Raw genomic sequence first — 25,278 nt, forward strand, 5'->3', positions numbered from 1 at the left:
CAGATGCAGCGTTCCAGGCAGATATATTTTTGTTCCCAACTGTTTTGAATGCTCATTTGATGTTAAGTCTTTGTTCAATCCAGTCCTGTGTCATTAATGATTCTGGAGTAAGTAGGTATGCAGAGCTGGAGGAAATCCTGTTTTATGCATTCCTATTCTAGGAGAGCCCCAGAAAGAATAACAATAATATGCAGCTTGGTGAGGTAATGGGTAAACATAATAAGAAATAAAACGTGCTTGCTCCCTACTGAAGCAGAAAAATAGCTTATGAAGCATAATGTTGTCTTTGATAAGTGTAGATAATCTGACCTGCTTCAGTGTGTGGATTAAGACATGAACTGGGGAAGGCTTCTCATAAAGAACCTGTCCCTCTGGTTGTAAAGGAGGTGTCAGCAATGTTAATGAGAACTAAGAAGGAGTAGGAGCTCAGTCATAACCCAGCAGAGTCACATGAAAGGCTCACCCTGCCCTTGGTGGTCAGTGGATTCCCACCTGAGGTCGAGGACTGTGTTGTGCAGCTCAGCCTCATCCTGACTCCCAGGTGGGTGCTGCTTCCAGGCATGGGGTGGGTGGTGAAAAAGCAAAGGTCTGGTGGAGCCTTGGGTCTGTAGCTATCCTCTTCATGGCCCTTCCAAGATGCTATGGGAAGAAGAAAGTGGGAGCATCCCCCAGCTTTTCCTTCCCTCTGCTGAGTGAAGCTCAGGGAAGTGTTTGTTTTCAAGAGGAGCCAGGCATCTTGTAGGAAGTTCATCAAGTTCTTGAGGAAATTAAGGCTGGATTTAAAGCTTTTGGTCTTTGTTAGTGGATGGATAGCAGGTAAAAACAGGATGACGTTTTGTGGACTGTATTTCTTGGAGAAGAAAATGTGAAATTGTGCAGTTTTTCCATCATTCAGCTTCCACAGCAGCATGTGTGAATACAGTGAAACATCTGAACTCCAGCCCACTCACGCTGTGCTGCAGGCATCCCTAGGGGCCCAGGGCAATTCAGCTAGCATTACATTTTTAGATAAGCTTACCCCATTTAGCACATGCATTTTGATCTGCCTGCGATTACAGACTAGTGACTTGCATGCATATGTACCAGAGCCCTGGTGTTGGTGTTCCTTAGATATGCGCTGGTTTTATGAGCTTTAATCTGGTGTGTGCACTTCAACCATATTTCTATTCCTCTACCTTCATCTTTTTTTAGCTGCAAAACAGCAGAGATCCCTTTTCTTTGAGTGAGTAGGCAGAATCATACTTGTGACATATTTTAAGACTGCTTAGAAGATATAAACTCAAGTGCTTGTGATATATCTAGTTTTGCTTTATTTGATTCCTTAAATGTCAGCCACTCTGAACAGTTCTAGGATTTTCCTCCTTTATTTAGGAAATGTCAGTTGATGAGAAGGCAGCTGATGTGCTGAAAGCATCACTCCCTTAGGAATTTGGTGTGTGAAGTGTTTAGCTGGGAAAAAAGCCCTGTGACAGTTACCCTTTTGTTTTTGTTTTCTTTTGCTTTTCTCCCCCTCTCTCCCCCCTGCCCCCAAATAGCTTTGGTTTTGCCCTGCTGGTTTAATGGTTAAAGAATGCTGCAACTCTGTTTAGGTGTGCAGTGCCTTTCAGGTAGTGAGTGGAATCTGAGGAATGGAAGGGATCCCATGGGAATAACTGGCTGGCACTTGGTTGACCTAATCTGACGGGTCTATACATAGTCCCAGTTCCTGCCAAGAGAGCATCTGATGCAGCAGCAGCTGCTGGGGGTGTGACCCCTCCTGGTACCTGCGTGGGCATGTGCCTCCCTACCTGTCTGATGGGTGTGGCTGCCTCCAACACTTCTGCTCTCCTGTGCTCCTGGAGAGGGCAGCCTCTTCAGGAGACTGACCTAGGTGGAAGGAGCTGCTGGTGCAGTGTCAGGGGAAGGGAGCATCACGAGCTTGTAAATGCCTGGTGGAAGATGCAAGGTGGGAGGTGGCTGAAGCATCTCCCTCTCCTAGACCGCAGTAGTTTTGTTACTGCCTCCAGGAGGGGCTACAGGAAGGATGGAAACCATCCAATTGCTGCTGCTTTCCAGAAACACTCGAGATCAGAGTCTTACGAGTCTGTATCACCTCTCATGTATTTTGCTTGTTTCAGGTTATGTTGTGATGGCAGTCCTGATCATTATCTCATTTTAATTTTCAAGAGCATGATGTATGTGGATACACCTACTGCGCTCAGAGATTTCACTGTGAGATTAGAGACATGTTTAGGAAATCAGTAATGAGAGAAAAACATGTAATTAAAAATGATATCAGTTTGGAAGCTCATCCATCTTCAGCCAGCTTGCTGGAAGAGAAAGAAGTCTTACACAATACCTAGTGGTGGGAAAATGCATTTGGCTCTCCACATTTTAAACAGGAAGGAACTATTTAAATGACAGACTTACAATAGTAATTGGGGCATTTACTTGTGAACACTGGATAACATATTGTGGCTGAATTATATTGCAGTAATTCTGTATAAAGTTAAGGCAGATCTTGTTATATTTGTTTACTTTTAATGATGCCTTCACACAACTTTTTAAAAACCTATTTGGAGCCTTTCTAAAACGATTGGGTAATTGTACTGAAAAATAACATTCATATTTTGAGGTAGTCATATTTACATATGCCAAATATTGTCTGTAGCATTATGAGGATGCACACTTAACAATTAATTTGTTTCCTGAGATATGCAATTTTATGTGAAATGTCTTAAACTCAAAATCTGTGACAGAATTTTAGCTCTTCATCCCTGATGACCATTATAAAGTTGCCATATGTCTTAAAATGTGCTCAGCACAACTGCAATTGTTCAGACTGTGAATTTCCTCTCATTTTATGATGAAATCCTTAGTTTAGAATAATTTTCTTCTTTAGTAGGAGAAACACCATTTGGTCATATATGGTTCATTATAAAATGTAACTTCTAAGCTTTTCAAACACTACATGTGCTTCATTTGAGTTTTTATACCATTTTTCATGAACAATTAGCAGTACTTTGTCATTTTTGTCATGAAATGCCCATAAACTCAATTATCTTCCTGTTTGGTACCACTTACAAAGACACAGAAAACCTAAGCAGATGTCAGAGCAATAACCAGGTGTACCTTGTAGTACTTTGCAAACTTTTAATTGCTGCAGGGATGTTTCCTAGTTAATGGCTGTGTTTATTAAGAGCTCCTATCTGTTGTGCCTTGTTCAGGAGTGTACCTTACATGTGGTGTGCTCAGTCTGGTTTATCCAGTGGCAGCCTTGGAGTAGCCTTGCAGAGGGATGTGCTTTTTCAGTTATGTTGTTTGTAGTATAGTTAGCAAAACTGCTGCATTGCTCACTGTGCAGGGTCCTGTGTGATCAGGTATTCAGTGATCTTTGGGTGGGTGCTAATGGTGGCTGTTGACTGTCCATCTCTTGAGAGGTGATGAGTGCTGTTATCTGGGTGGATGGACAATAGATGAGGATGGTGTGGCCAGAACGACTCACCAAAGGTCAGCAGTTCTTGATGGTGCTGGGAGCAGGGAGCCCTTCCCGGGTGGACCCTTGGTGCCTCAGAGCTGGAGGTCAGCAACTGCGGTGAAGGTGGGCAACTCCTTGGCATTCCCTGTTGTGCTTACCCATGGAGAACCAGCCTTCCTGGAAGGATGTGAGGGGAATCACAGTCTTTCTTTACAGCCTCCTTGGGGTTTGTGCTGCTGTGCATGAATGGGGAGATACAGATATAGACTGAGGATATCTTCAGTTGCTCTGTGTTCAGTGCCCAGAAGCGCAGTGCAGGAAAAGGAGACCCTTGATTCATGACCCTGTGCAGTCCTGCAGATTTGTACCCAGACCAGGCCAGAGTGGCAGGATTGGTTGTGAGATACATTATGTACAGATGAAACAACGAGAGTGATCATCTTTTCCCAGGAATTAAATAATTGCTTCCTGGATGAAAGGACCCAACATCTGGCTCTTGGGTTTCACGTATTTTATAATGTAGATGTAACTGTTTGCTTTGTTCCTACAGTAATATTAACCTGCTAATGTATGAAGCTGTTTCAGGTCAGTGAAAAACTGCATATAAATCTTTATTACGTGTACTTGATTGTCTTTAACTCTTTATAAGATGTAATTAGCACTCAGTAATCATATTGCGGTGCTGTTTCTGTGATTACCCTGGTAGTGTGCAGTGCAATCCTGGTTTTATAGACTGGAGCTAATGTTAACTTGATTGGAATAAAGAACAAACATCAGCCTGTGTTATTGGCCAGGTAATTTTCTCACCTTTCTGCTGCCCACTTCCATTGCCTCCTGCAGTTCTGAGACGTGGCTTCTGATTCAAAAGCTGTGATCTTCAAAATGTGGTACTTCAGGTTGAAGTGGTGCCACTTTCAGCAATGGTGTCTGTGACAGGAGGGAAGAGGAGGATTGTGGCAGGTCTTCAAGGATGGTAACTTGGCGAAGCACTAGTGCCTAGAAATGTTTTGATCCTATTGTAATGAATAGCTGCTGGTTCCTGTTGTTGTTTCTGTTTTGATTGAGTGCCCAGCTGGTGTGTGGTGCAGATAGGATGTTGGGGCAGGGAAAGGAAGTAGCTGTCAAAAGTGCATCTCCCTCAGGAAAGCAAGAATGTGGAGGCATGGTAGAATTGGTGTTTAAATAGCACTTATTTTTCCTTGGTTTTCATAGTGCACTGAACGTATGCAATTTTCCACATGCTGGGTAATGGAAAATTGGCCCCAGAGGAAGTCACTTTGTAAGTCAGGTTTGGGATTTTGAAATCAATCACTCTTGGGTCACTAATTGATGTGGAAGATAGGAATTTCCTATACAGTATGATAAGTTCATTGGTTTTCTGGCAGGGTGTGTACAGTGCACTGTTTAGCCGACGATATTCTTTCCTGGTTCTGTTGTTAACTCAGGAAAAGCATCAGGTCATTTACAGCTACACCCAAATTGTGGGTTTGTTTCTGAGTGGTAAGGGGAGGGTGGAGGGAGTTCCTCATGTAGGATCCACATGTGTTTTATGAAGCTTGTTTTCATCTCTTTGTGGCATAATAGCAACGATTGGCAGCCATGGGGGAATCATGAAGATTGATTGCTCTTGGTGTTAAGCATCTCGTATCTCTGAGTTTATATCAACACTACCCTCCTTCCAGCAGTAGCATCTGGCTCATTGGCAAGCTCTGTGGACAGTTGTTTTCACTGCTCTGGAGATGCCTCTGGCTGTCATGTGGCTGCTGCCTTGGCCATGCTGCTTTCTTATTCTAGCTGGTAGCATTTTCATTTATTCAGTTTTTGGCTTACCTTTGATTCTGATGAATTGCTCCAAAGACTGTAATCTTGAATAAATCTTGCCTAACACTCTCGTGCAGGGACTTCTATGAGATGCTGTTGTTAATTTATTTCAGTGACTGTTTGCTGATGGAGCTTGGAGCAGTAACATCCCAGCCTGTGCCTTCTGTGCAGGTTTTCCCTGTGAATCACAGCATCAGGCATGTGGAGTAAAACACACATCTTTGAGCATATCCTGCATAATGGCATTCTCTGAGACTGGAGCTGCAAGCATACATCAAATATTAACAGCGCACAGTCATTGCCTGGAATGGTGCTGAAAGTTCTGGAATAAGCCACTTGGATTTTTCAAGTTGACCATTGGGAGCAGAGTTTCTGGCCCTGCTGATATAAACTGTCACAGGAGCAAAGAGTAGTGTGTGTCAGTTCTGGATTTATATCCTCAATTGCTGTCCCTACCTGCTTGATCATGTTTTTTACTCATATATTGTGTACTTCAAAAACATTATTTTTTTCAGCAGCGCTGTGGGTTTGGAAGACACGTTGGCTCAAATAAAAGTGTTTCTTAAAATATTAAAGCATCTATTTTCATTAAAGAAGCCTGTCAGGGTCATTACTTCTCATGCTTGAAATTAGCAGAGCTGTGATGTGCAGGAAGTGGGACAAGGTACTTATCTTCACTGCTCCTTAACTCTGATCTCTAGAACTGGTTCAGTGCTGCCCACAATGGGGGCCATTTGACAAGCTGTCAGATTTTCTAAGGATTTTAGCAAGACATGATTACACAACTGGTTTTAAATGTGTTTTTACATCTGTAATGATAATACTAAGGCAACTTAGTTGGCATGATATTCTTAGATTCACTGCAAATTTGACACATAATGCCAGAAAACCTTGTTTTAAAAAGAATGGGGAAATTTCCACACCAAGATGTAACTTAAGTCATCACCCAACAGCTACAAAAGTGCATTTTGTGGGCATTTTATGAAATGGGGAGGCAGGCTGGTAAAAGAGTTCACTGCTAATTTGAAATTCGGAACAGGGATGTTTCAGTTTAGAGGGGGGTATAATGACTTTGCATTCGGTATGAATGTTGCCATGGATTTCTTTAGGGCCCAGGTCTAAATCTGGGGCTGTAATTTCTATTCTTAAAAGAACACTTTCTTCCTCTGTACTTGGCCTTTTCCAGCAGGTGATGAGGCAGCTTCTTTTCCAAGGTCCCAGAACACAAATTAAAATAAAAACATCCTTTCATGTAGTACCTTCAATTGAACGGAAACATAAATGTATCCTATGATGTTAGGCATTGTCTACAGTTGTGGAATTTCTATAGAGGTAATGTTAGATACAGTAAATGTTTAAGAGCCTTGTTAAGTGTGACTGGTAGGACGAGCTATAGCCTTTCATCTCTTAGTTGCTGGTTTTAATAGAATCTGGCTCAAAGGGTTTTGAAAGTTGTTGCCAGGTATTTGATTGCTTCTGTGTCTGGGGAGACAAGGTTTGTTTTGTGTGTGTGTGAGGAGCCTGAAAGAGTTTGCAGAGGTATTTTTTGCTAATCATCTGTGGGCACGTCTATGTGTGCATGTGTTATAGACAGACGCAAACTCACTTTGCGCATGGGTTTAATATGTTTATATGCCATGTCTTAGTAGAGTTTATAAACCCTATTAACATGGCTTTTGAGATGCTTTGAGCATGGGCAGAGTGGGTTTTTGTCTGCCTGTGGGCAAAGCCCCATGGATTTATGGTTGTAGAAGACAGGCCTTAGGCAAAGGGATTTTTGATCCTCTTTGATTACACTAGTCCTTTGAATGGTGAGAGGTTGAACATCTTGAAGTTTTCACAGGACCACTGCAGGGCTTCCTAAGGAGAGGGTTACAGGTTGATTCTGATCATGGGGCTGTTGTCATTCCACTCACATTAGTGATTTGTTGGGCTGATAAAGGCAATTCTTACCCAAACCCTTCTGGGAGCTGCTCTCAGTTTGTTCATCCCCAGCCTAGATTGATGCTGGGGCTTGTCCTGACCCAGGTGCAGCACCAGCACATGGTCTTGTTAAACCTCATGAGATTCCCATCAAATGGAGCTTGTCCAGCTCTCTCTGGATGGCATCCCTTCCTTCAGGTGTGCTAACAGCACCACTCAGCTTGGTGTCATCTGCAAATCTGCTGAGGCTGTACTCAACTGACCTTAATAAAGATGTTAAATAGCACTGGTCCCAGTATGGACCCTGAGGGGCACCATTTTTACCTGATGTCCATTGAGATGGACAGATAAGAGTAGATGGACTTGCACGTTCTAATTTAGGCATCTCATTTGGATTCCTAAAACTGGTCCTTGAAGTTGTAGGGAACAAAATGTAGCAATTCTGTACTTTGTATCTGTAAAGGAAGGTTGAAAGTGGGATATAAAAATGTACCATAATTAATGATAAAGTTTTGGGTGTGGTGATGATGGGCTGTATTTGACAGAATATTTCAGAGTGTATAGAGGGTCACAACTAGGACAAGAGGTATGAAATTAATATAGGAATGATGCAATTTGGAAAACTTGGTGTGTGCAAGATAAGTATAGGTTACTAACAGTCATTTTAGTAGAGGAGTATTTTGAAGTCTCTGACACTTGGACCCGAGCAGCAAGTCTGTGCACAGATATGTTACTCCTCTTTCCAAAACTAGTACCATAGGGCTGGGGAATGATCTTCAGATCTTTAAAAAGTAGTCCAGCTTCCTCCACTGGAATGGGGTCACCTATCTCTTGATCACCTTCCATAGATATTTTTCACCTGCTCTTCAGAAATTCTCAAAATAACAAGATTTCTCAACACTCTTCTGTAGCAACTGCTAATGCTCCTTCACCTTTGATAGTTTTTCTTGAGTTACCTTTGCTTAAAAGTAGAATGATTTCCTATTTTCCTTACCCAAGTGGATCAAGAAAGCGATTTGTCACCAGTCTCTTTGTGACCACTTTTTGTACTAGAGGACTCTGATTACTTTTCACTCTTCTAAACTAAATAAACCAAACTCTTTTAACTTCCTACAATGTTCTTGTTTTTTTTAAACTGCTGTTTGTCCTGTAGACAGTCCTCAAATGGTCTGTTTCCAGCTGTGTTTTATCTGGCTGGGATCATATCTCACCCTAATGAGATTCTGTAGGAGGATCACTTGATTCTTTGGGCAGTGTCCTCCACCAGCAGATATCTCTTGGGATCCACGTATTTATTTATTTATTTAATCTTGATTAAGTCCAGGCAAGGAGAAAAAGTTGAAATTCAACTCCACTACAGTACTCCCTAAATTCTATGTAATTCTGAAATTTTTCAGCTGAGGAGGTTTTTAGTTTGTTTGGGTTTTTTTTTTTTTTTCTTTTGTGAAGCAGTTAAGCTAAGGCACTGTAACTTAATTAGGATGAAGAAGAAGTGAAATCAACTTTTGTAATAATGAAAACTGCATGGAGTGCTAACAGTGCACTGTATGCAGTAATTTGTAGCATGCATGGGAGTGCACAATGGGCAGCCTTTTGGTTGTGAAGGCTAAATAGTTTCTGTATAGTCTTCAAGTATTCATCTACCAAATAATTGATAAAATGAGCAAGTGAATGAGACACCAAGAGAGTGTGATCCAATGCCAAGTGCTGGTTTCCACAGTTCATTTTAAATCTGCATTATGCTAATGATGTTCATTTGGAAAATGTGTCCACTCCCTAACTTCTGCTGCTGAGTGTTCTGTTAATTGGATTCAGATGGTTGGACTGAAAAAGTGGTAGGGTTCGTATACAGAGGAGTGTTCCAAGCACTTTTCTCTATTTTTTTCCTATGCAGTCTTTCTAAGCCAGAGTTGCTTTCACTGTGGCTGGTGTCCAGCTGTTCTTGAACTCTCTCATCAAAGGTCTGTCTGATACAAATGGGCACGGTTCTGCTGGGACAAATGAAGTTATGATCACTTAAACATGCTGAAGATCTCATCTGGGGCGTGTCTCCTCTCCCAGTCCATTGGGCTGGCTGGGCTGGGTTGCTGGTCAGAGTTCATCAGTGAGGGAGTCCATTTCACCAGGCTCACAGTGCAATTTGTAATTCTGGCAACACAGGCTGTCGACTGAATTCTAATAGCAGGAACAGCCTTTTGTTTCCCATGAAATGATATTAAGAGCTGGTGTTTCTGTGGCATTTTGACAAGGCAGCATGTTTCTGTGTAGTGGCGCTGTGCTCTGATTTTCATCCCTATGCTGATGTTCAGAGCTATTGTATTACCTGGGCAGCCTCACTGAAGTGAGACTGTTTGTGGAGTTGGTGGCATTCGATGTGATGACATCAGACAGCGTGGTTTTCCCAACTAGCTGTTCTAACCCATGTGCACTTGGTTTGCTTTGAAGAGGAAAGAGAAGCTGTGACATTTTATGCAGTTGTGACTCTAACAGGCAGAGTTTTTATAATCAGATTTACTGTGCTCATAGGCTAACCAAAATTTATTCTCTGGTTTCAAAGAAAAAAAATAATTAGGGATGGAAAGCTCTTTATCTTTTAAACAAAAGTATCTAATATCTGTAAGAGGTTTTTTGTCTGAATTTCTGAAAGTCTGCTTCATCCAAGTGGCTATTTCTGAAAGTAGAATCAAACAAAGGCTTTTCAGACACCAAGTATTGTGTGGTGATAGATACTCAACTCTTTCTACACATACTTGCTCCTGTTCCAAGTGATAATACTTTTCTGAAGGTTTAAAAAAGAAGTAAGAGGGAAATGAAAAAAGACACAATGTGTGTTGGAAGATGGTGTTTTCACATGAACAAAATCACTACTGAATATACATTGTGAAGTTATAGTAAGCCTCAGACCCAAGAGGGAAAATTAAAAGATTACTTAAAACCAACAATAAACATGCAAATTAAAAGTCATAAATTTTAAATGAAGTCATACACTATTAAAAATAAGCATAAAATTGCATACTAGTTTGGATGTGTAGTTTATAGAACACACCAAATGTTAAAATTGGATGAAATTAAGAAAAACATTTTCCAAAGGCAAGTAAAATATCTGTTTAATTAGATTGTAAAGAAAGAAGATTAAAAGTAATATTTTGTGAAACAGTAATTACTGTTTTTCAGAAGTAGTCAGGTTCCTGTGTGTTGATCTAAATTTACCGGTGATAGCAGATCTCTTTGGGGTCTTTTATTTTGTTTGTGTCTTTTAATTAATTTAAATGGCAACCACTACCTTTATTTTGTTTTCTTTGCACTGAACACACTGCGTGCCTGTTTGCTCCAGTACTCTGCCAGCTCATGAAAGCAAATCTGGGAGATCAGCTCATCCCCTCTGGTTCTGAGAGGTTAAAAGCCACCTCATTGCAGGGGACCATACAGCAAGATAACAGGAAAGGCAGCTGAAGCCATAGGGAGGTGGGCTGAGGTGCTGATGGGACCCTGAGATGTAAATAAACCAGATTGCTCTCATTTCCTCTTTCCACTGTATTATGCATTCCAATAGCACTATTCATCTTTATGACAGACACCTATTGCTTTAACTTTACTGCAGGCCACTGAAGTACATTAAAGTGGTCAGGAAATGGAAATAAATAGAGTTCAGTGGAGCTGCCGAATAACTAAACGCAGCGCAGTCGTTTTTAGTGCGGGGCCATACGGTTTTGAGCAGATTTATTGCAATGCTTGGTCTTTGTTAGAAAGATGGGCGCTGTTTAAAAGAGATACCGTGTAATTTTTTATAACTAAAAAAATGCACTTGGATTTTTTTTTCCCCCCAGTCTTTGGGATGCCAGAGATGAAAAGAAATTGGTTTGAGTCTCAGCTGGGTAGCGTCAGGGGGATGTGTCTGTGTGCGCTACCTCACATTGTGGCTGGAAAAAGCATAATGGGATTGGAGATTTGAAGCAATCCTGCTAGGAGATAGAATGGGAAGAGGTCTACAGTCCATTGGCTTAAATTAACCTTCCACCTAAAGGCAGTGAGACATTACTGTAAAGAGTCAGAATGGAATTCGGCCTTAAAAATGTATCTACTTTTTTCCTAATGCCTGCACATTTTGCTCACTTCGGAAATGTGGATTGTTCTCCTGCTTGTTCAGAGGAATGTTTTCAAGGACAGTGAAGTTACACTGCAAGATCCAGATACCCTTAACCCGCAGGAGATGGGACTTCAGGTGAATTCTGTTTTTGTGAAAGCTTCATGTGTTTGTTTTTCCTTGATTGTTTATATTCTGATAAGATGAGGTCAGTGACTGAATGAATTCACAACACGAGTTACTTGAAGACTTAAAACTCATATTTTCACTCCCTTGAGATTTGTCAGCTAATTGGAAACTTCTCTTAAAAAAAAATCTTTAGCACTGTGTTTTTTTTTTTTTTCCTTGATTACATTAACACTCTCTGGGTTTGCTGAATATAGAGCTTCTTTCTTATTTTTTATGTTTATTTTTATTTTTTTTGCACAATGACTGCTGTATAATTTAAAGCAGGCATCAGCCTTCAAGGTATTTATCAATATAGAAGATATCAGGGGATATTTCACAATGTCATGTAAGATAAAAACTAATTTGTAAGCAGTGTGGCAGAGATCTGGAAGGACAATTAAGACAAAGAAATCATTAACATTGATTCTTTTGCACTGGGATAGTACATTCCTTTCTCCAAAAGCATCCTTTTGAAATGTTGCTCACCTCAGTGTGCATTTAATTATATATTTCAGTATGACATTCAGTGATTCTTCTTTCTCTTAAATTATATCAAGACTTCAGTTCAATTCAGGATACTGCTCCGGGTACATTCACACTGCAGAAAAAGCAATACCAGGCAAAATTGTGGGTAATTACTGAGGGTGGTTGTTGGCAATTTGACTTTTCATCATTTGTTCATCATCGTTTGTTCGCACTCTGTGCATAGTTCCTTGCTGAAAGGATTAGGTTACAGATGGGTGGGTATTACTTCAGGGACTTCTTAAGTGAGAATCCAGATGCTTTTCTGCCTCCTCTTCTCTTGCTTAGTTTGGGAGTTAAAAGTCAGTAGCTGCAGGTAAGATTCAAAGCTCGTATCTTTGTTTCTCTTTTGCAATGGAAGAAAGCTCTCTATTCTTTCTTGGTAGTTGCATAGAAAATCTAACTGCAAACTCTAAGTACTTGGAAATTACAGGTTGAGCTATAATTTAAAAATAATTTAATTTAAATGCCGTTATCACTGACAAACTGCTTCAGGTTCTCAGAATAGTTCAGGTCCAGGAAGGTAATTTTGTGCATCGTGCTTTCAGAACCTGGCTATGACTTCGGTGTCTGATCTGTAGCAGGGATTTTTGTAGATACTGGCCTTTGGCCACATCCCAGTTGCTTTGAGTTATGTCTGTAGTTTCAAGGGCAGTGGTCTGGGGATGTAGTACTGTACATTTGTGAACTGTGGGTTTTGTGTGCGTGCCCCACACGCAGCATGTGGTGTTGCCCCAGTAGCTAACAGAGGACCCAATGGGTCCTCCCTTGCTTTCTTGGGGAGGCAGCAGAGCTGAGATGTTGCACCAGAGAGGGAAGCCTGAATTTCAGATTGTTCCCTTCTCGCTGGTGCAAGCTGCTGGATGTGCTTCAGATCTGTGCTCCTTTTCCCTACTCGTGGTTTCAGCGGTAATGCCTGAAGGCAGGCTTCAGGCTAAACGCTCCAGTGCTGAAGGAAATGGGTGTTTTGCCGTGTGTTCTAGGGGGAGCACAACCCTGGTTTTCCAAGTTTGCCATCCTGCTCAGCTGAACTTGCAGAGCATTTCTGAGCTCCTCTCATGTGGGCAGTTTGCATGCGTGTGTTCAATCTCCCAGCAGCAGTTGGCAAGCTGGCTTGTGTCTGTAGGAACTGCTTGCTGAAAAGAAGTGGTAAATTCAAGCATTCAGAAAATTTGTCCTCATACAAGAACGTGTAATTATCTCTTGCCCTGACCTTGCTGGGGGCTGCTGGGTTCCTCAGTTCCTAGGGGGACCATTTATTTTACAATTCTAACAGTCTGTGATGTTTGAGTATCTAAAACTTGTATGCAAAAGTTAACAAGCTGAGTCTGAAATTAGGGTTTTCGTTTCTGCAGTGGGTGGGGAAGCTGTGAATGTTACAGCATCACAGTATTCTGCTTATCCTGCTTGTTCAGGAGGAAAGAAGAGCATTTGGAAAGTAGGTGTGACAAAGACAGCATAGTTTATTTATGCTGAGGAGGAACAAAAGAATCATGTTCTTTGTAGCACAGCAGACTAAAGAGGTTTTGGAACAGAGGCTTGTGTGTTGTGTGTTTAATTTTTTGTGTCATTCCCCTCAGTGATTTGCACAGCCCCTTTGTTTGGCTTGCCTGGAGCTGTAGCAGGGATGGCTTTGGCTGTTTCACCCCCCCCACGTGTGTGTCACACATTTGGTCACTCAGGTTTTATTTGTTCCCTCTGTTAAACACGAGAGTGTAACTTCCACCGCAGCCTTGCTGAGCTGCCCAAGCAGGGGCTCCCCTGGAGCAGGCATTGTCACCGGGCAGGAAAACCTCTTTAATGGGGCTGGCTAAACTTTTAAGTTATGGTTAATGTTTTTAACAGTAACTTGTGTTTCCTCTGGCCTTCACGCCCAACCATTAGCCAGGTGTTTTTGTCTCTCACAGTGGAAAAATAAAAGTAATCAAACTATCCAGCAGGGCCCTCCCTGAGGTGCTGGAGAAGGTTGGCCACAATGCAAACTGGGGGGTCACAGAGGCTGGATGTGTGGGTTAAGAGGCTCCTTGTAAAGCTTGGCAAAATATAAGCGTTGGAAATGAGATGTCCCCTTTTTTTTGTTATTTTTTTTTAATATAAATAAATCATGAGGTTAAAATTTGGCATGCTATGTGCCTATAAGCTTTGCTCTGTGTAATTTTCTAAATATATATATATTTTTAAAATTTATTTTTGTTCCCCCTTTTAATATGACATCCACTTGATTTCTTTGTAACTGCGAGACAGGCCTGACTGATCTGCCTTATGCTGTAAACTGTGTTTATAGAGCTAGAATTGGGGTCATTAATTTTCTTTACATCAAAAGAAGTAATTTCTTTTAAATGAGAAGCCTGTTTCACCTAGTAATTCGCTTTAATTGCTTATTTGAAACTTTTGACATTTGATAGCAATTTAAACATTGCCAGATGAGGCTCATGCAGTTGGGACGTGCAGGTGCTTCCTTGTGTGCCCAACTTGGATCAAAGGAGTGAGCCCAGGGATGTGCCTGGCCGCAGACGGGGCACCCGGTGCTGGGAGATGCTGTGTTCTGGGGCTGCTTGAATAGATGTTGTGTCTCAGCTCTGCAAGTATTTGCTCAGAGGGCTCTCCCTTGGAGAAGTTTCTGAGGAGCACTGAGCACGGTGCTGTTTGTTTTTCTTGGGAGATAGACTGCATGGCCTTTGTTTTGCCCGAGGCTAAGTAGTGCTTTTGCAGCACCGAGTCTCTGTTTTTTAAAAGTCTAACAAATAGCACTTTCTGCTGAAGGGATAGAAAAAAAGTTTCTAAAATACTAATTACTTTTTTTTTTTCCTGATTAATATCTCTTAATTTAGTATTACCATCTTCTGGGAGGTTTGGTGGGAAAGAATTTTCTTCCTCATAAGGGTAAGCAAATGGTGCAACTTCAAAGGCATTTCTAGCAGGACCTAAACCTCAATAAAGAGAAGAGACAAAAATGAAGCAGTGTCTTACTCTTCACTTTTTATGCTGGTTCACTAATGTGAATCAATTTATTGTTCAGTCAATGGCAGGAGTAGCTTTTCTTAGCCTGAGAAGTATTTTTTATTTTAAGTCAATGAACAATAATTTAGATTATTGTGGAAAGAGTGACTTTGGTTAATTGCTTTTGGCTGTGGAATAATGTGATGCTAGATATACTTACAGTGGTTTCTATCAACACTGTACTGTGTCTTGTGAGAGATTAAAACTATTGCAGGAGTAGTCCAACAGCTGAACATGAGATACATTCTGTGCTGCTGCTGCAGAAGTTAAGCAGTATTTTAATACTTTCTGAATTCAGAGCAAAGCCAAAGCACCAGTGCCAAGATTTCTTTAAAGAATGTTATTGATTGTGCATTGTAATTAAAACCAGAATTAGTTTTCTAATAGGACATTCATTTCCTAGAGAGCAATTGCAGCTTATACTTATACAAAGTAATACATTTTTAAAAACAAGTGCCAATCTGGGGATATCCCCAGCATATGTTGGATGGCTGATTTACCAGCTATGTGTGTCCTACTTACTAACAAGATAATTAAATATTTTCACTTAAAATAATTATTTGGATAAACCTTTGGCTGTGCTGTGATTTCATTAAAACCTTAATTGTTTAGAGAGCTCTATCAGACTGTGTGAAGTTGGGTCAGTTTTACAGCCTGATGTTAGTCTCGATAGCAGATTTACGACAGGGCTGGATTTAATCTCTTGACTAATCTTTACAGTAGCAGGCCTGGGATGGGAAGGCATTTGTGTGTTTCAGGAGATAGGTAACTCTATCTCTGAAGTGGAAACACGGTGCTGGGTTTTAAAATGTCTTAGCAGCCTTAAAATGAACTAACCAAGGGGTGGTGGGGAGTTGCTCTGTGGAAACAAAATAGGTGTTGCTTTTAAATCAGCATCTTAGCGTGTTCATTGTCACACATTCACACATGGCTGTGGCCTCAAATCTATTTCTCATTAAAGCAACTGTAGCGGAAGGGAATATTGCGACCATCTGGGTTGCAAAGATCAGAAATAACAGTCCTGTGGGCAGCACCATGTAAACTGGCTTTTATGCCACTTGATTAATCATTTCTGAGGGTAAGGGCAGCAAGATGTTTACCAGGTCATGTATGAATTTTTAAAAATACTTTCAAGTCTAATTTTCCTGGTTTTCTAATGGAGGTATGCCTTTGAATCAAGTTACGATATTTGTAGGTTCAGCATCTCAACTAACATTGTTCCTGAGCATGGGAAACACGGGTGCCTTAGATGTCTCCAGAGGAGAGTTAATTAGAAGAACGAGCAGTTATTAAGAGCACCGCAGCTCCACTGTTTAATTCCGATGATAATTTTCATGCTGGGTCTAATACAAATGAATTCACTTATGGTTTATTAATCTGCAGGCCTGTTAGGGTATTCAGCAGGAAAAATGTTGAGAGTTGCTCAGAACAGATTTAAAGGACTTCCGTGAGTGGAGAGCAAATCAGAGAACTTTTATTTTTTCCTCTCCTTTTTATCTTTCTGAGCTGCTGTAACTGAGTATGGTGTTTTTCCCTCCCTTTCTTCACTTCTTTAGGACCCACGATTATCAGCTTTAATTTTTGACAAGCTTCAAGTGCCTGACTATTTACAGAAAAACAGGAATGAAGGAGAGAGCAGATGTGAAACTTGTGCCACTCACTTGAATCAGCTGAAGCAGGAAGCCATTCAGATGATGCACACCCTCAGCCAAGCCAGCTACCCAGAGATGCCCGACCTCCTGCCCGGTGCTGGGGCAGTGACCAGCATGGTACCCAGGATGGTCACTGTCTCTTCTCAGAGAGACCTGCCACTCCTTGCTGGGCAGGTGGGCAGGCAGCCTGGAAAGTCGCCCAATCTCTTCTCTGCGGCAGAGAGGAAGAAAGGACTCGCCTGGTCTCAAGGCGTGGGCAGTTTTCCCAACTCCAGCGTTCAAGTGACGGTGGCCCCCAGTGGTCTCAGTGGTGCCCTGAGCTCTGTCACCATCCAAGCTCAGCAGTACCTCGAGGGCATGTGGAGTATCTCCAGGGTGAACAGCTTCCTCCCTCAGGCTTGTCTAGTAAGTAGTGATAATTCAGCTGCTTGAGTTGTGTTTGCATGTGTGTGGACATACAGAGAGATACAGAAAAAGTTTGAGATCTAGCCATATTTATCTTTGTGGGGATCAGCTAATGGTATTCTAAGCCCTGTTTCATGGGTTAAAGAGCTTTGAAATATGTTCTATCAGATGTCACGAGGAATTTACTTTCTTATCTCACATGGTGGGATCCTTTCCTCAGATGTTTTTGCACCTATTTTAGCTTTGTGTATGCAGGTGATGTTATTTATCTGTCACATACCTGGTAACCCCTTTAGAAAAACACAAAAGGCCAAGTTTGTCACACCTGAAGCTCTGGGAGCTTCATGGAATTATATCAAAGATGAACTTGACCCTCAAGTCTAGTGCTGAGCTTCTAACGCTGTGTGCAGTTCAGCACTTGCTGCTGATGGACTGTGATGCGTAGCATTAATCTGCAGCTTAGATGTGTTGCAAAACAGTTTGCTGCTGAGGAAGGGGCTCAGGAGGTTGCTTCAGAGCCATGTGCCTGTAAATGTCACTGCACTTGGATTTTAAGCCTTGATGTTGATTTCCTGTATTCTGCGTGCATTTTACGAACTCCTGTGGGAAATGGAAAAGCTTCATAGAGGTGCATGTTACCTTTAAAGCAAGTTCATTATGTGGCTGTCTATGGAACTGTGCTATGAAGAAGAATGCAATATGTAGCTGGTTTTGGGTAAGATTTATTCCTGACCAGTTTTCAGGTAGTGAATGCGGGAGTGTATGTAATAATGAAATGTGTACAGTTTGAAGTAATGGTTTTCATTTAAAGATGACATAGCAGATCTTGTGAGATCAGGTATTTTGGTGCCAAGCAGCTTTAAATTTAACATAATGCCTTATGTGCTGTTGTGTGTAAACACTACTTAATATTGCTTGGTAGCTTCAGCTGGTTGAGCTCCAGGATCATCAGAGATAAATACTTGGGAACTGCTGTGTAACATTACTTCATTACTTTTTCAGGCTGACTTGTGTTTCCTTCCAGAAAAGGCTTGGAGACTTGATTCCTCCCTCCCATACTTTTCTCTCTTAAGGAAATTTGTGAATTCACATGCATTCTACCTTGGGGGGGGGGTTCCCATTTAAATCCAGTGAATCTCCACTGACATCAGGTCATTCACTGAGAAAAGGGAAAATGGCCCATTCAGCTCTTCACAGTTTATAAGGAACTTCTGCTATGAGAGCTTTTCTCTAAATTGTTGCTCCATGCATTAGCGATCAATTTGGCCATGTAAGGTGTATGTTGTTACTTTTAAATTGCCTTCCTAGTTCTTTGTATAACACAGAAATAGAGAAGGAAAAATGGGAAATGTGCTGGGCTAAGAAGCCTGCACTCTGAAAGCAGAAGTATTTCCATTTGTCTGCTCATTCTTTGTCTGCCCTTATTCTTGTCCTAAATAATTCAGTAACAGCCAGCTGCAGATTTCTTCCTGCTTAACCATGCTGACTGATAGATGTGGTCTTCCCTAACCACTACGCTATTCTAAGATAAAACTGTTGCCTCATTTAACCCCTGTGAAGAAAAAATGTGTATAATACAGCAGAGCTTAAGTGTGATTTAGGATTGTGCAAAGAAACTCAGTAGCCTGGAAAACAGTGACCTTTAACGAAAGGACAAACACTGTGAGTATTGGAGGCATCTTGGATGTGATCCAGTCATCTGCAAGGATCATTTAGATTTATAAGCAATTTTTAGAGAGAAGCTAGTCTTCAGTTGTTTTATCTCTCCTCTCTAATTATTTTATTCATTTAAACCCAAATGTAGTTGCTGAAGACTGTGAGTGCATCTCTTTCCAGATGGTGCTTCTTGTGTGTCGGAATTCTTCCATTGCCTTTTGTATTGTTAAAAGCCTTGTGTCTGATGAAGTTGTTTGGGTGGGTGAGGCAGAAAGTGCTTCCCCTACGCTCTTCCCCTGAGGAATCACAGGTGTTGAAGAAAATAGGGTTGGAGAGATTTCAGGAAACAGCTAGTCTAGCCCTTGTCTAGGACAGTATCCACTGCAGGACATTCTTGTCCAATGCTTATCTTACATAATTTTACAATTTTTCAAGGACTGGGATTTTCCGAGTTCTGTTGATTCTCACATCTGAACTTCCTTCCCTGTTAGAGAGATAATTTTGTCTTTTCTTTCCTGAAGTTAAGAGACACGGTTTAGGTTTCAGATTAACCCAGAAGAGAACTGTACATATACATACTTTTAGTGGTGTCTGTCTTTAGTAATACTTCCTGTCGTGTGGAGCAAAGCTGGTCTTGCTAGAGGAATTCTGCAGCAAGAACTACTGCAATAGAAAGAACAGCACTGAATGTACTATTTATTGTGTGTGACTGGATTTTGATGACTTCAGCCCCCATTTAGGCAATGTACTGCACAAATGCAAAAGAAAAAGATGACTCTTTTCCCAGGGAGCTTCCACTCTGGGTTGTGACAGCAGTTATTTTGACCACCCTGTAAATATTCCTGTTTCACTGGGAATCTGTACTTATGCCTTGAAACAGGTGCTGAAGTCCCTGGTTGGAGGTTCTTCCCCAGTGCCTACCCTCCTGGTGATTTAACTCACTGCTGCATATGAAGTGGGCATGATGAATTTAATGAATTTGGGAAGACATAAAGCAAAGGCTGGGGGTCATCTCAAGTATTTTTAATTGCCAGAACCACAGGTGTTTATTGTAACATAATTACTGATTAGTGGCTGTGGAAGACCAACAGGCACTTCCAGGAGATTTTCAGTCCCTCTGATCTTGGATGTCTGTCTTGGCCTGCCTTGTCCACCAGCAGTGCCTGTGGTAGAGCCCGGGTAGGTCATGTGGAGCAAATCCTTTTTTGGATGCAGGCTACTGTGTCCCCAGTGCCTTCTGGATGTGAGAAGACACCACAGTGTACATCTGCCAAACCTCAGGAGACCTTGCAGCTGCACACGTTTCTCCAGGATCTGTATTTCTTATTCATGGTTAGTTCTAATAGTGATGGTAGTGGAGTTGTCTGTGGAGAGAAAAAAATGATTTGATTTCTGCTTCTCTCATCTCCCTCCCCGAACTCGCATGTATTACCCTGTAATGTCACGGTTGTGAAAACACTTCTGGGCTGAACGCTGGGGGTCAGAAGTGCAGGACATCGTAAATTTTTAATATGTGTTTGGAGTTCAAGTGTGAAAAATCCATTATATAGATTATAAATTTTTTGAACAGGAACGTGTGTTTGAAGCATAGTGTGGCTGCTGTTCAAACCAAAATAATGACCATGGGCTTTGGGAGCTGTGAAGAGGAACAGTAATTAAGGATCTGGAGGAAGGTTCAGGGAGGGGAAGACTAGGATTGCAACCAAGGAGCAAAAGGTGAAGCTGTAATCAGCTTTACCCAAGCGGCCTGTTGTGAAAAATTACAAAAAATAATCATCAGTAGCAGTGATAAGTTGTCTGAGCAGACAGTGAACACAGTGGAGGAGAGGGAGCTGGTATAACTCTGGGTAAAGCAGGTGATTTGTGCTGGACACCTGACAGCTATAATTAATAAATAGTTTTAAATTGATGTTTTTAGTTCTAGACTTGACAAGTGAATATAAGGTTACTACTCAGATGAAAAAAAAATCATTAGCAGTGCTCAGCACTGCCACCAGTTTAATGCAGAAGAAGAGGACTGAGGGGAGTTTGGGCTTCCCAGATGTGTTGGAATCTGGCTGAGAGGTAGAACATGAAAACCACTGAAAATATCTTGTATGCCTATTAGAATTATCTGCATTTATTGTGTATTGTAGAAAAAAGGAGGTGTTATTGTATATTTTAAATTGACTGTGCTATTATTATGCAGTGTTAGGTACTGCATTAAAGTGCTAAAGTAGCCATGCCATGTACTATAAAGATATCTCAGTGAAATAGAGCTTACTTGCAAATTGCTTTTTCTTTCATCTTACACAAAATTAAATCCTGGTCACACTGTATTTCTTACTTGAATATATACAACTGGTACTGGTTATAAGGCAAAGTGTTGTGGCTCCTTGAATACTTACCAGTTTGTAAGTGGATTAAAAATATATTAAAAAAATGCACCATTAAGAAATCTAAAAAGTTGGAGCACTAAGAATTTGAAGTGCCTTAAGTAAAACTTTTGAAGCCTATGTATGCAAAACTGTAAAATTATCAAAAGCTCAATGTCTGTTCCTGAGAGTATCCACAGATTTAAATTTAGGTATGAGTTTATTGCTCGGATCCGTGAAGTTCAGAGAGGAAGGGTTCAGCCACAACACAGCACATGTAAATGGGTGCATAGACTCTAAAGTTAAAGAACTTATGTTTATTTGTCTTACGTGAAAAACTTATGAGTTATTTTAGTTGCAAATTCAAGCTTTCCTGTAGTTCGAGTAAGTCTTCTGCTTACCCTAATCTAAACCAGATGGATTTGTCTGAGAGTAGCTCAGCCTCTGTTGACTTTCCTTAAAGCCTCTTTGTTTGTTTATAGCCAGGATGACTTACATTTTGTTTAAAAGATGCAATAAAAGGCTGACTGTGGAAAACAGAACAATGACAAGATTTACTTTTCAGCATTTACTTTTTTACTTTGATAAATGTCATGCCAAATGGATTTTTAAATTAATTTTTAAAACCCTTCTTGATAGCTTTCTCAGTGACCTTTTATTAATACAACGTGGGAAATATATTTTGTAATGAAACAATTAAAATACAGTGCATTGACCATAAATCTTGTCCATGAGACATATGGATGTCTTTGAGCTTTGGGACATTTCTCAGACTCCACGTATAACATCTTGATCCTCAAGAAGTCAGCGTAAGACAGATGGTGAAGCAGGGACTGCACAGAGGCTCTTCTGTTTTCCCTTTAGCTCCAGTAGTGCTGGTGTCACTGCTCTTGTAGAGGAAGTACATAAGGGAAAGGGGGTGGCAAAAATGACTACTTTTCAAAGTTAGTGTTGGTCACCCTCCATAACAAGTCTCAACAGCAGAAGGAAACCTTTTGGTCCAAGTTACTAAATGCCTTCTCATACTAACCTGATTTATGTTCCCATGGAAAAGTCCTTTGCTGTGACTGCTGCATGTCAGCTGGGCACTCATGCCTTGCTTTGAACTCTGCTGCCTTGGCAAATGCAGAGGGAGGGTGTGATGTGGGAGGACAACGCTGCCACTGCCAGTGAGACCCTGCCCAGCAGCCAGCGAGCAGACTGGCTTAGAAAGAGTGGGCTGGAAATTCAGCCTTAAACGTGCAGCTGAAAGCGTAGCCCTCTGTTTTGTGTAGTTGATGGGACCTTTGTGCTCTCTTATTCTAGATTGTCCCCAGTGCAGGGTGCTGAAGGTGAAAACAAGGTTACTTTTTAATATATTTCCAGGTATCAGAGGGATACAGGAAAAATATTAAGAGTTAACAGAAAGGTTATTGGTTACAAGATGGAAACGAACATTTTCTTGGGTGAGGGTGTGGATTTGCATTTCTTTTTATTGTGTTTGACACTTCTACCGTAGTATTGGTTTTACAGTTGTGGGACAGGGTTACTGTTTGAGGACTGGGACCCTCTTGTGGCTCAAATTACCACCTGAAACCAGTTCTTTTGATCTTTCACCCCTCCAGGCTAAGCAGTTGTTATTACAGCTCTCACGAAGAAACAAGTCCATACTTGCCCTCTGTTGACAATTGAAGTCAACAGGCAATAATAAAGAAAATGTTTGCCCAGACTTCACCTGTAACTCATCAGAGATATATTTAAGACAAGCAGACTTTAGAGATTGTGTGGAAATGATAATCCACTGGATTTATCTTTGGCTCACAGTTCATTCTCTCATCTGGCAAGTGTATCACAAGCTACACTAAATACCCCAAATATTTAAATTTTCTACTCTTGCCTTTCAGCTTGTTTCTTTGGCTTTTCTGTTTCCTTTGCTCCCTTCAGCTTCTTTTGCTTCCTGCTGGTCCATTTATACTCTGAAGTATTAATGCTCCACTTTAATTCCCCAATGAACTGATAATCAGTGCATCCCATTCACCCCAGCGCTAGAAGTCACCATACAAGGAAGGTTCATCCTTTCTGACTGAAGCTCAGGAGTGGTGTCATCCAAGATTTGAGAAAGAACAGCTTTTACAAGGCTACTATTGCATGGGCTACATGGGTTAAGGGTGGGTTGCAGATTAATAATACCCTTTGGCTTCAGAAGTTAATGCACCAGAGAAACCAAATAAATTCAGGCTGAGCTCAGACCTCAGACCTGTGTGCAGGCTGGTGGAGGGGAAAGTCTTGCAGTGATGTCTGTGTAACACATGAAAGGAACTGATTTGTACAGCTGTATGCAGGTAGGATTGCCCAGTTGTCCTGCTTATGTAGAATAGTATTTGAACATAATCTGTTTTTCTAGAAAGTGCATTGAATTTGACATTTCCTCAACAAGCTGTTTACTGGAATGATGGCATGTTGAGGGTGTGGGCCTTCAGCTGTGCACAGTATGAGCATTGCTGAAAGCATCTCCTGTTGTTTTGTGGCATGAGGGGCTGAGCATGTGGCAAAAATTGGTGCTCTTTGTTGCTAGCAACTTGAGTCAGTGAAGCACCCTGCCTGGTAGCTTCTGACAGGAGGTTTAAAAAGCATCAATAGAAAATGATGTGTCTATTTTTGTGTTTCAGCACTTAGGGGAGAATTTATGATGTATGGATAGAGTTCATAGATATTTCAAGCATTTCATATGTGTGTGTTTAATGGAATGGATTGCCACTTTAGTGAACATAGCAAATCAGCTCTGTTAATTGAAAAAGATTTTTCACATTATTGCTAATGATGTGACAAAGTTTTGTTAGAGATGGTGCATAAAATAGCACTACTTCAAGTGACAATGTATGCATTTAAATTCCTTTTTTCCCATTTACGTGCATTATTGATTTTATTTCATTGTTGAGCAGCTAATGGATTTATAATTTGAATACAGTCACTGTAATCAATGATGGGATTATTAGACTTATAAATAGAACTTTAAAACTACAATGAGATAATTTCACAATGACATTTTAGAGAGTGGGCTGCCCAACGGGGATGACTGAGTGGATGAGGTCCTCCAAAGACAGATAGGAACAACCTCATGTTGTTCCAGAAGTTCTGGTCCTCATAACTGACTTCAACCACCCTGATATCTGTTGGAGGGACAGCACAGCAGGGTGCAAGCAATCTAGGAGGTTCCTGGAATGTGTTGATAATTTTATTCTCCAAATAACAGAAGAGCCAGTGAGGGGAGGTGCTATACTGGACCTTGGTTGTGATCAGTGATGCAGAGTCTACCTGGAGCCCTTTAGCCAGTGGTGTTCCCCAGGGATCTGTGCTGGTTCCAGTTTAGTTCATCGTATTCATCAATGCCGTGGATGGAGGGACAGAGTGCAGCCTTGGGAAGTTTGCTGAGGGGGAATGGCTGGTACCACAAAGTGCTGTGCTGCCATCCAAACAGGCTGGAGATGTGGATAGAGAGGAACATAATGAAATTCAACCAAAGCAAGTGCGGGGTTCTGCAGCTGGGGAGGATTAACCCCATGAACCAGTACAGCCTGGGGGAGGACTGACTGGAAAGCAGTTCTGGGAGTCCTGGTAGACAAGAAGTTAACCATGAGCCAGCACTGCCCTTGTGAACAAGAAGGCCAGTGGTATTCAGGGCTGCATTATAAAGAGCATTCCCAGCAGGTCGAGGGGGTGATCCTGCATCTCTGCTCAGCCCTGGTTGAGACCACATCTAGAATGCTGTGCCCAGTTCTGGGCTCCTCTGTTCAAGAAGGACACACAGCTCCTGCAGGGGGTCCCGTGGAGGAGCTGAGAAGATGATGAGAGGACTGGAGCAGCTGTCTTATGACAAAAGGCTGAGGGAGCTGGGCATGTCTAGCCTGGAGAAGAGACAACTGAGTTAATTCCTGTGGATTTGCATAGTTGCTACTATTTCAAATCTGGATGAGTTTTTTCTTTTGTGATACCTTATCTGAAGGAAGAATTTGAAAGGTGCTATAGGTATGAATCTGTTGCTGTGTTTTTGGTGTTGCTGGACAAAGATAATGGATCTGTCATTCAGAACTGTCTCTGCTGGTCTTCTCAAAAAAGAAGGTGATGGAGTTGTGCAAGGTGATGAAGTTGTACAAGATTGTTTTAGGGCTCAGGTGGCATTGGAAGGATAAAGAAGGGGAGAAGTGGCCCTTGTGATGCCTGGCTTGGGAAAGGTGTAGGTTTAGTTATTTTCATGCA

The 25,278-nt window shown here is 41.4% G+C and overlaps 1 protein-coding gene across 1 annotated transcript in view; it reads left to right on the forward strand.

Annotated features, from left to right (window-relative positions):
- Positions 1–25,278, forward strand: part of KIF26A (kinesin family member 26A) — a 95,195-nt gene that overhangs the window by 15,848 nt on the left and 54,069 nt on the right. The window contains exon 3 of the mRNA XM_062494764.1: positions 16,532–17,032. Coding sequence (XP_062350748.1) covers positions 16,532–17,032 — 501 coding nt within the window. The remainder of the gene's footprint in view (positions 1–16,531; positions 17,033–25,278) is intronic.

Source organism: Cinclus cinclus, chromosome 6 (assembly GCF_963662255.1).
Source record: "Cinclus cinclus chromosome 6, bCinCin1.1, whole genome shotgun sequence".
In the NCBI taxonomy this organism is placed as follows: Eukaryota; Metazoa; Chordata; class Aves; order Passeriformes; family Cinclidae; genus Cinclus; species Cinclus cinclus.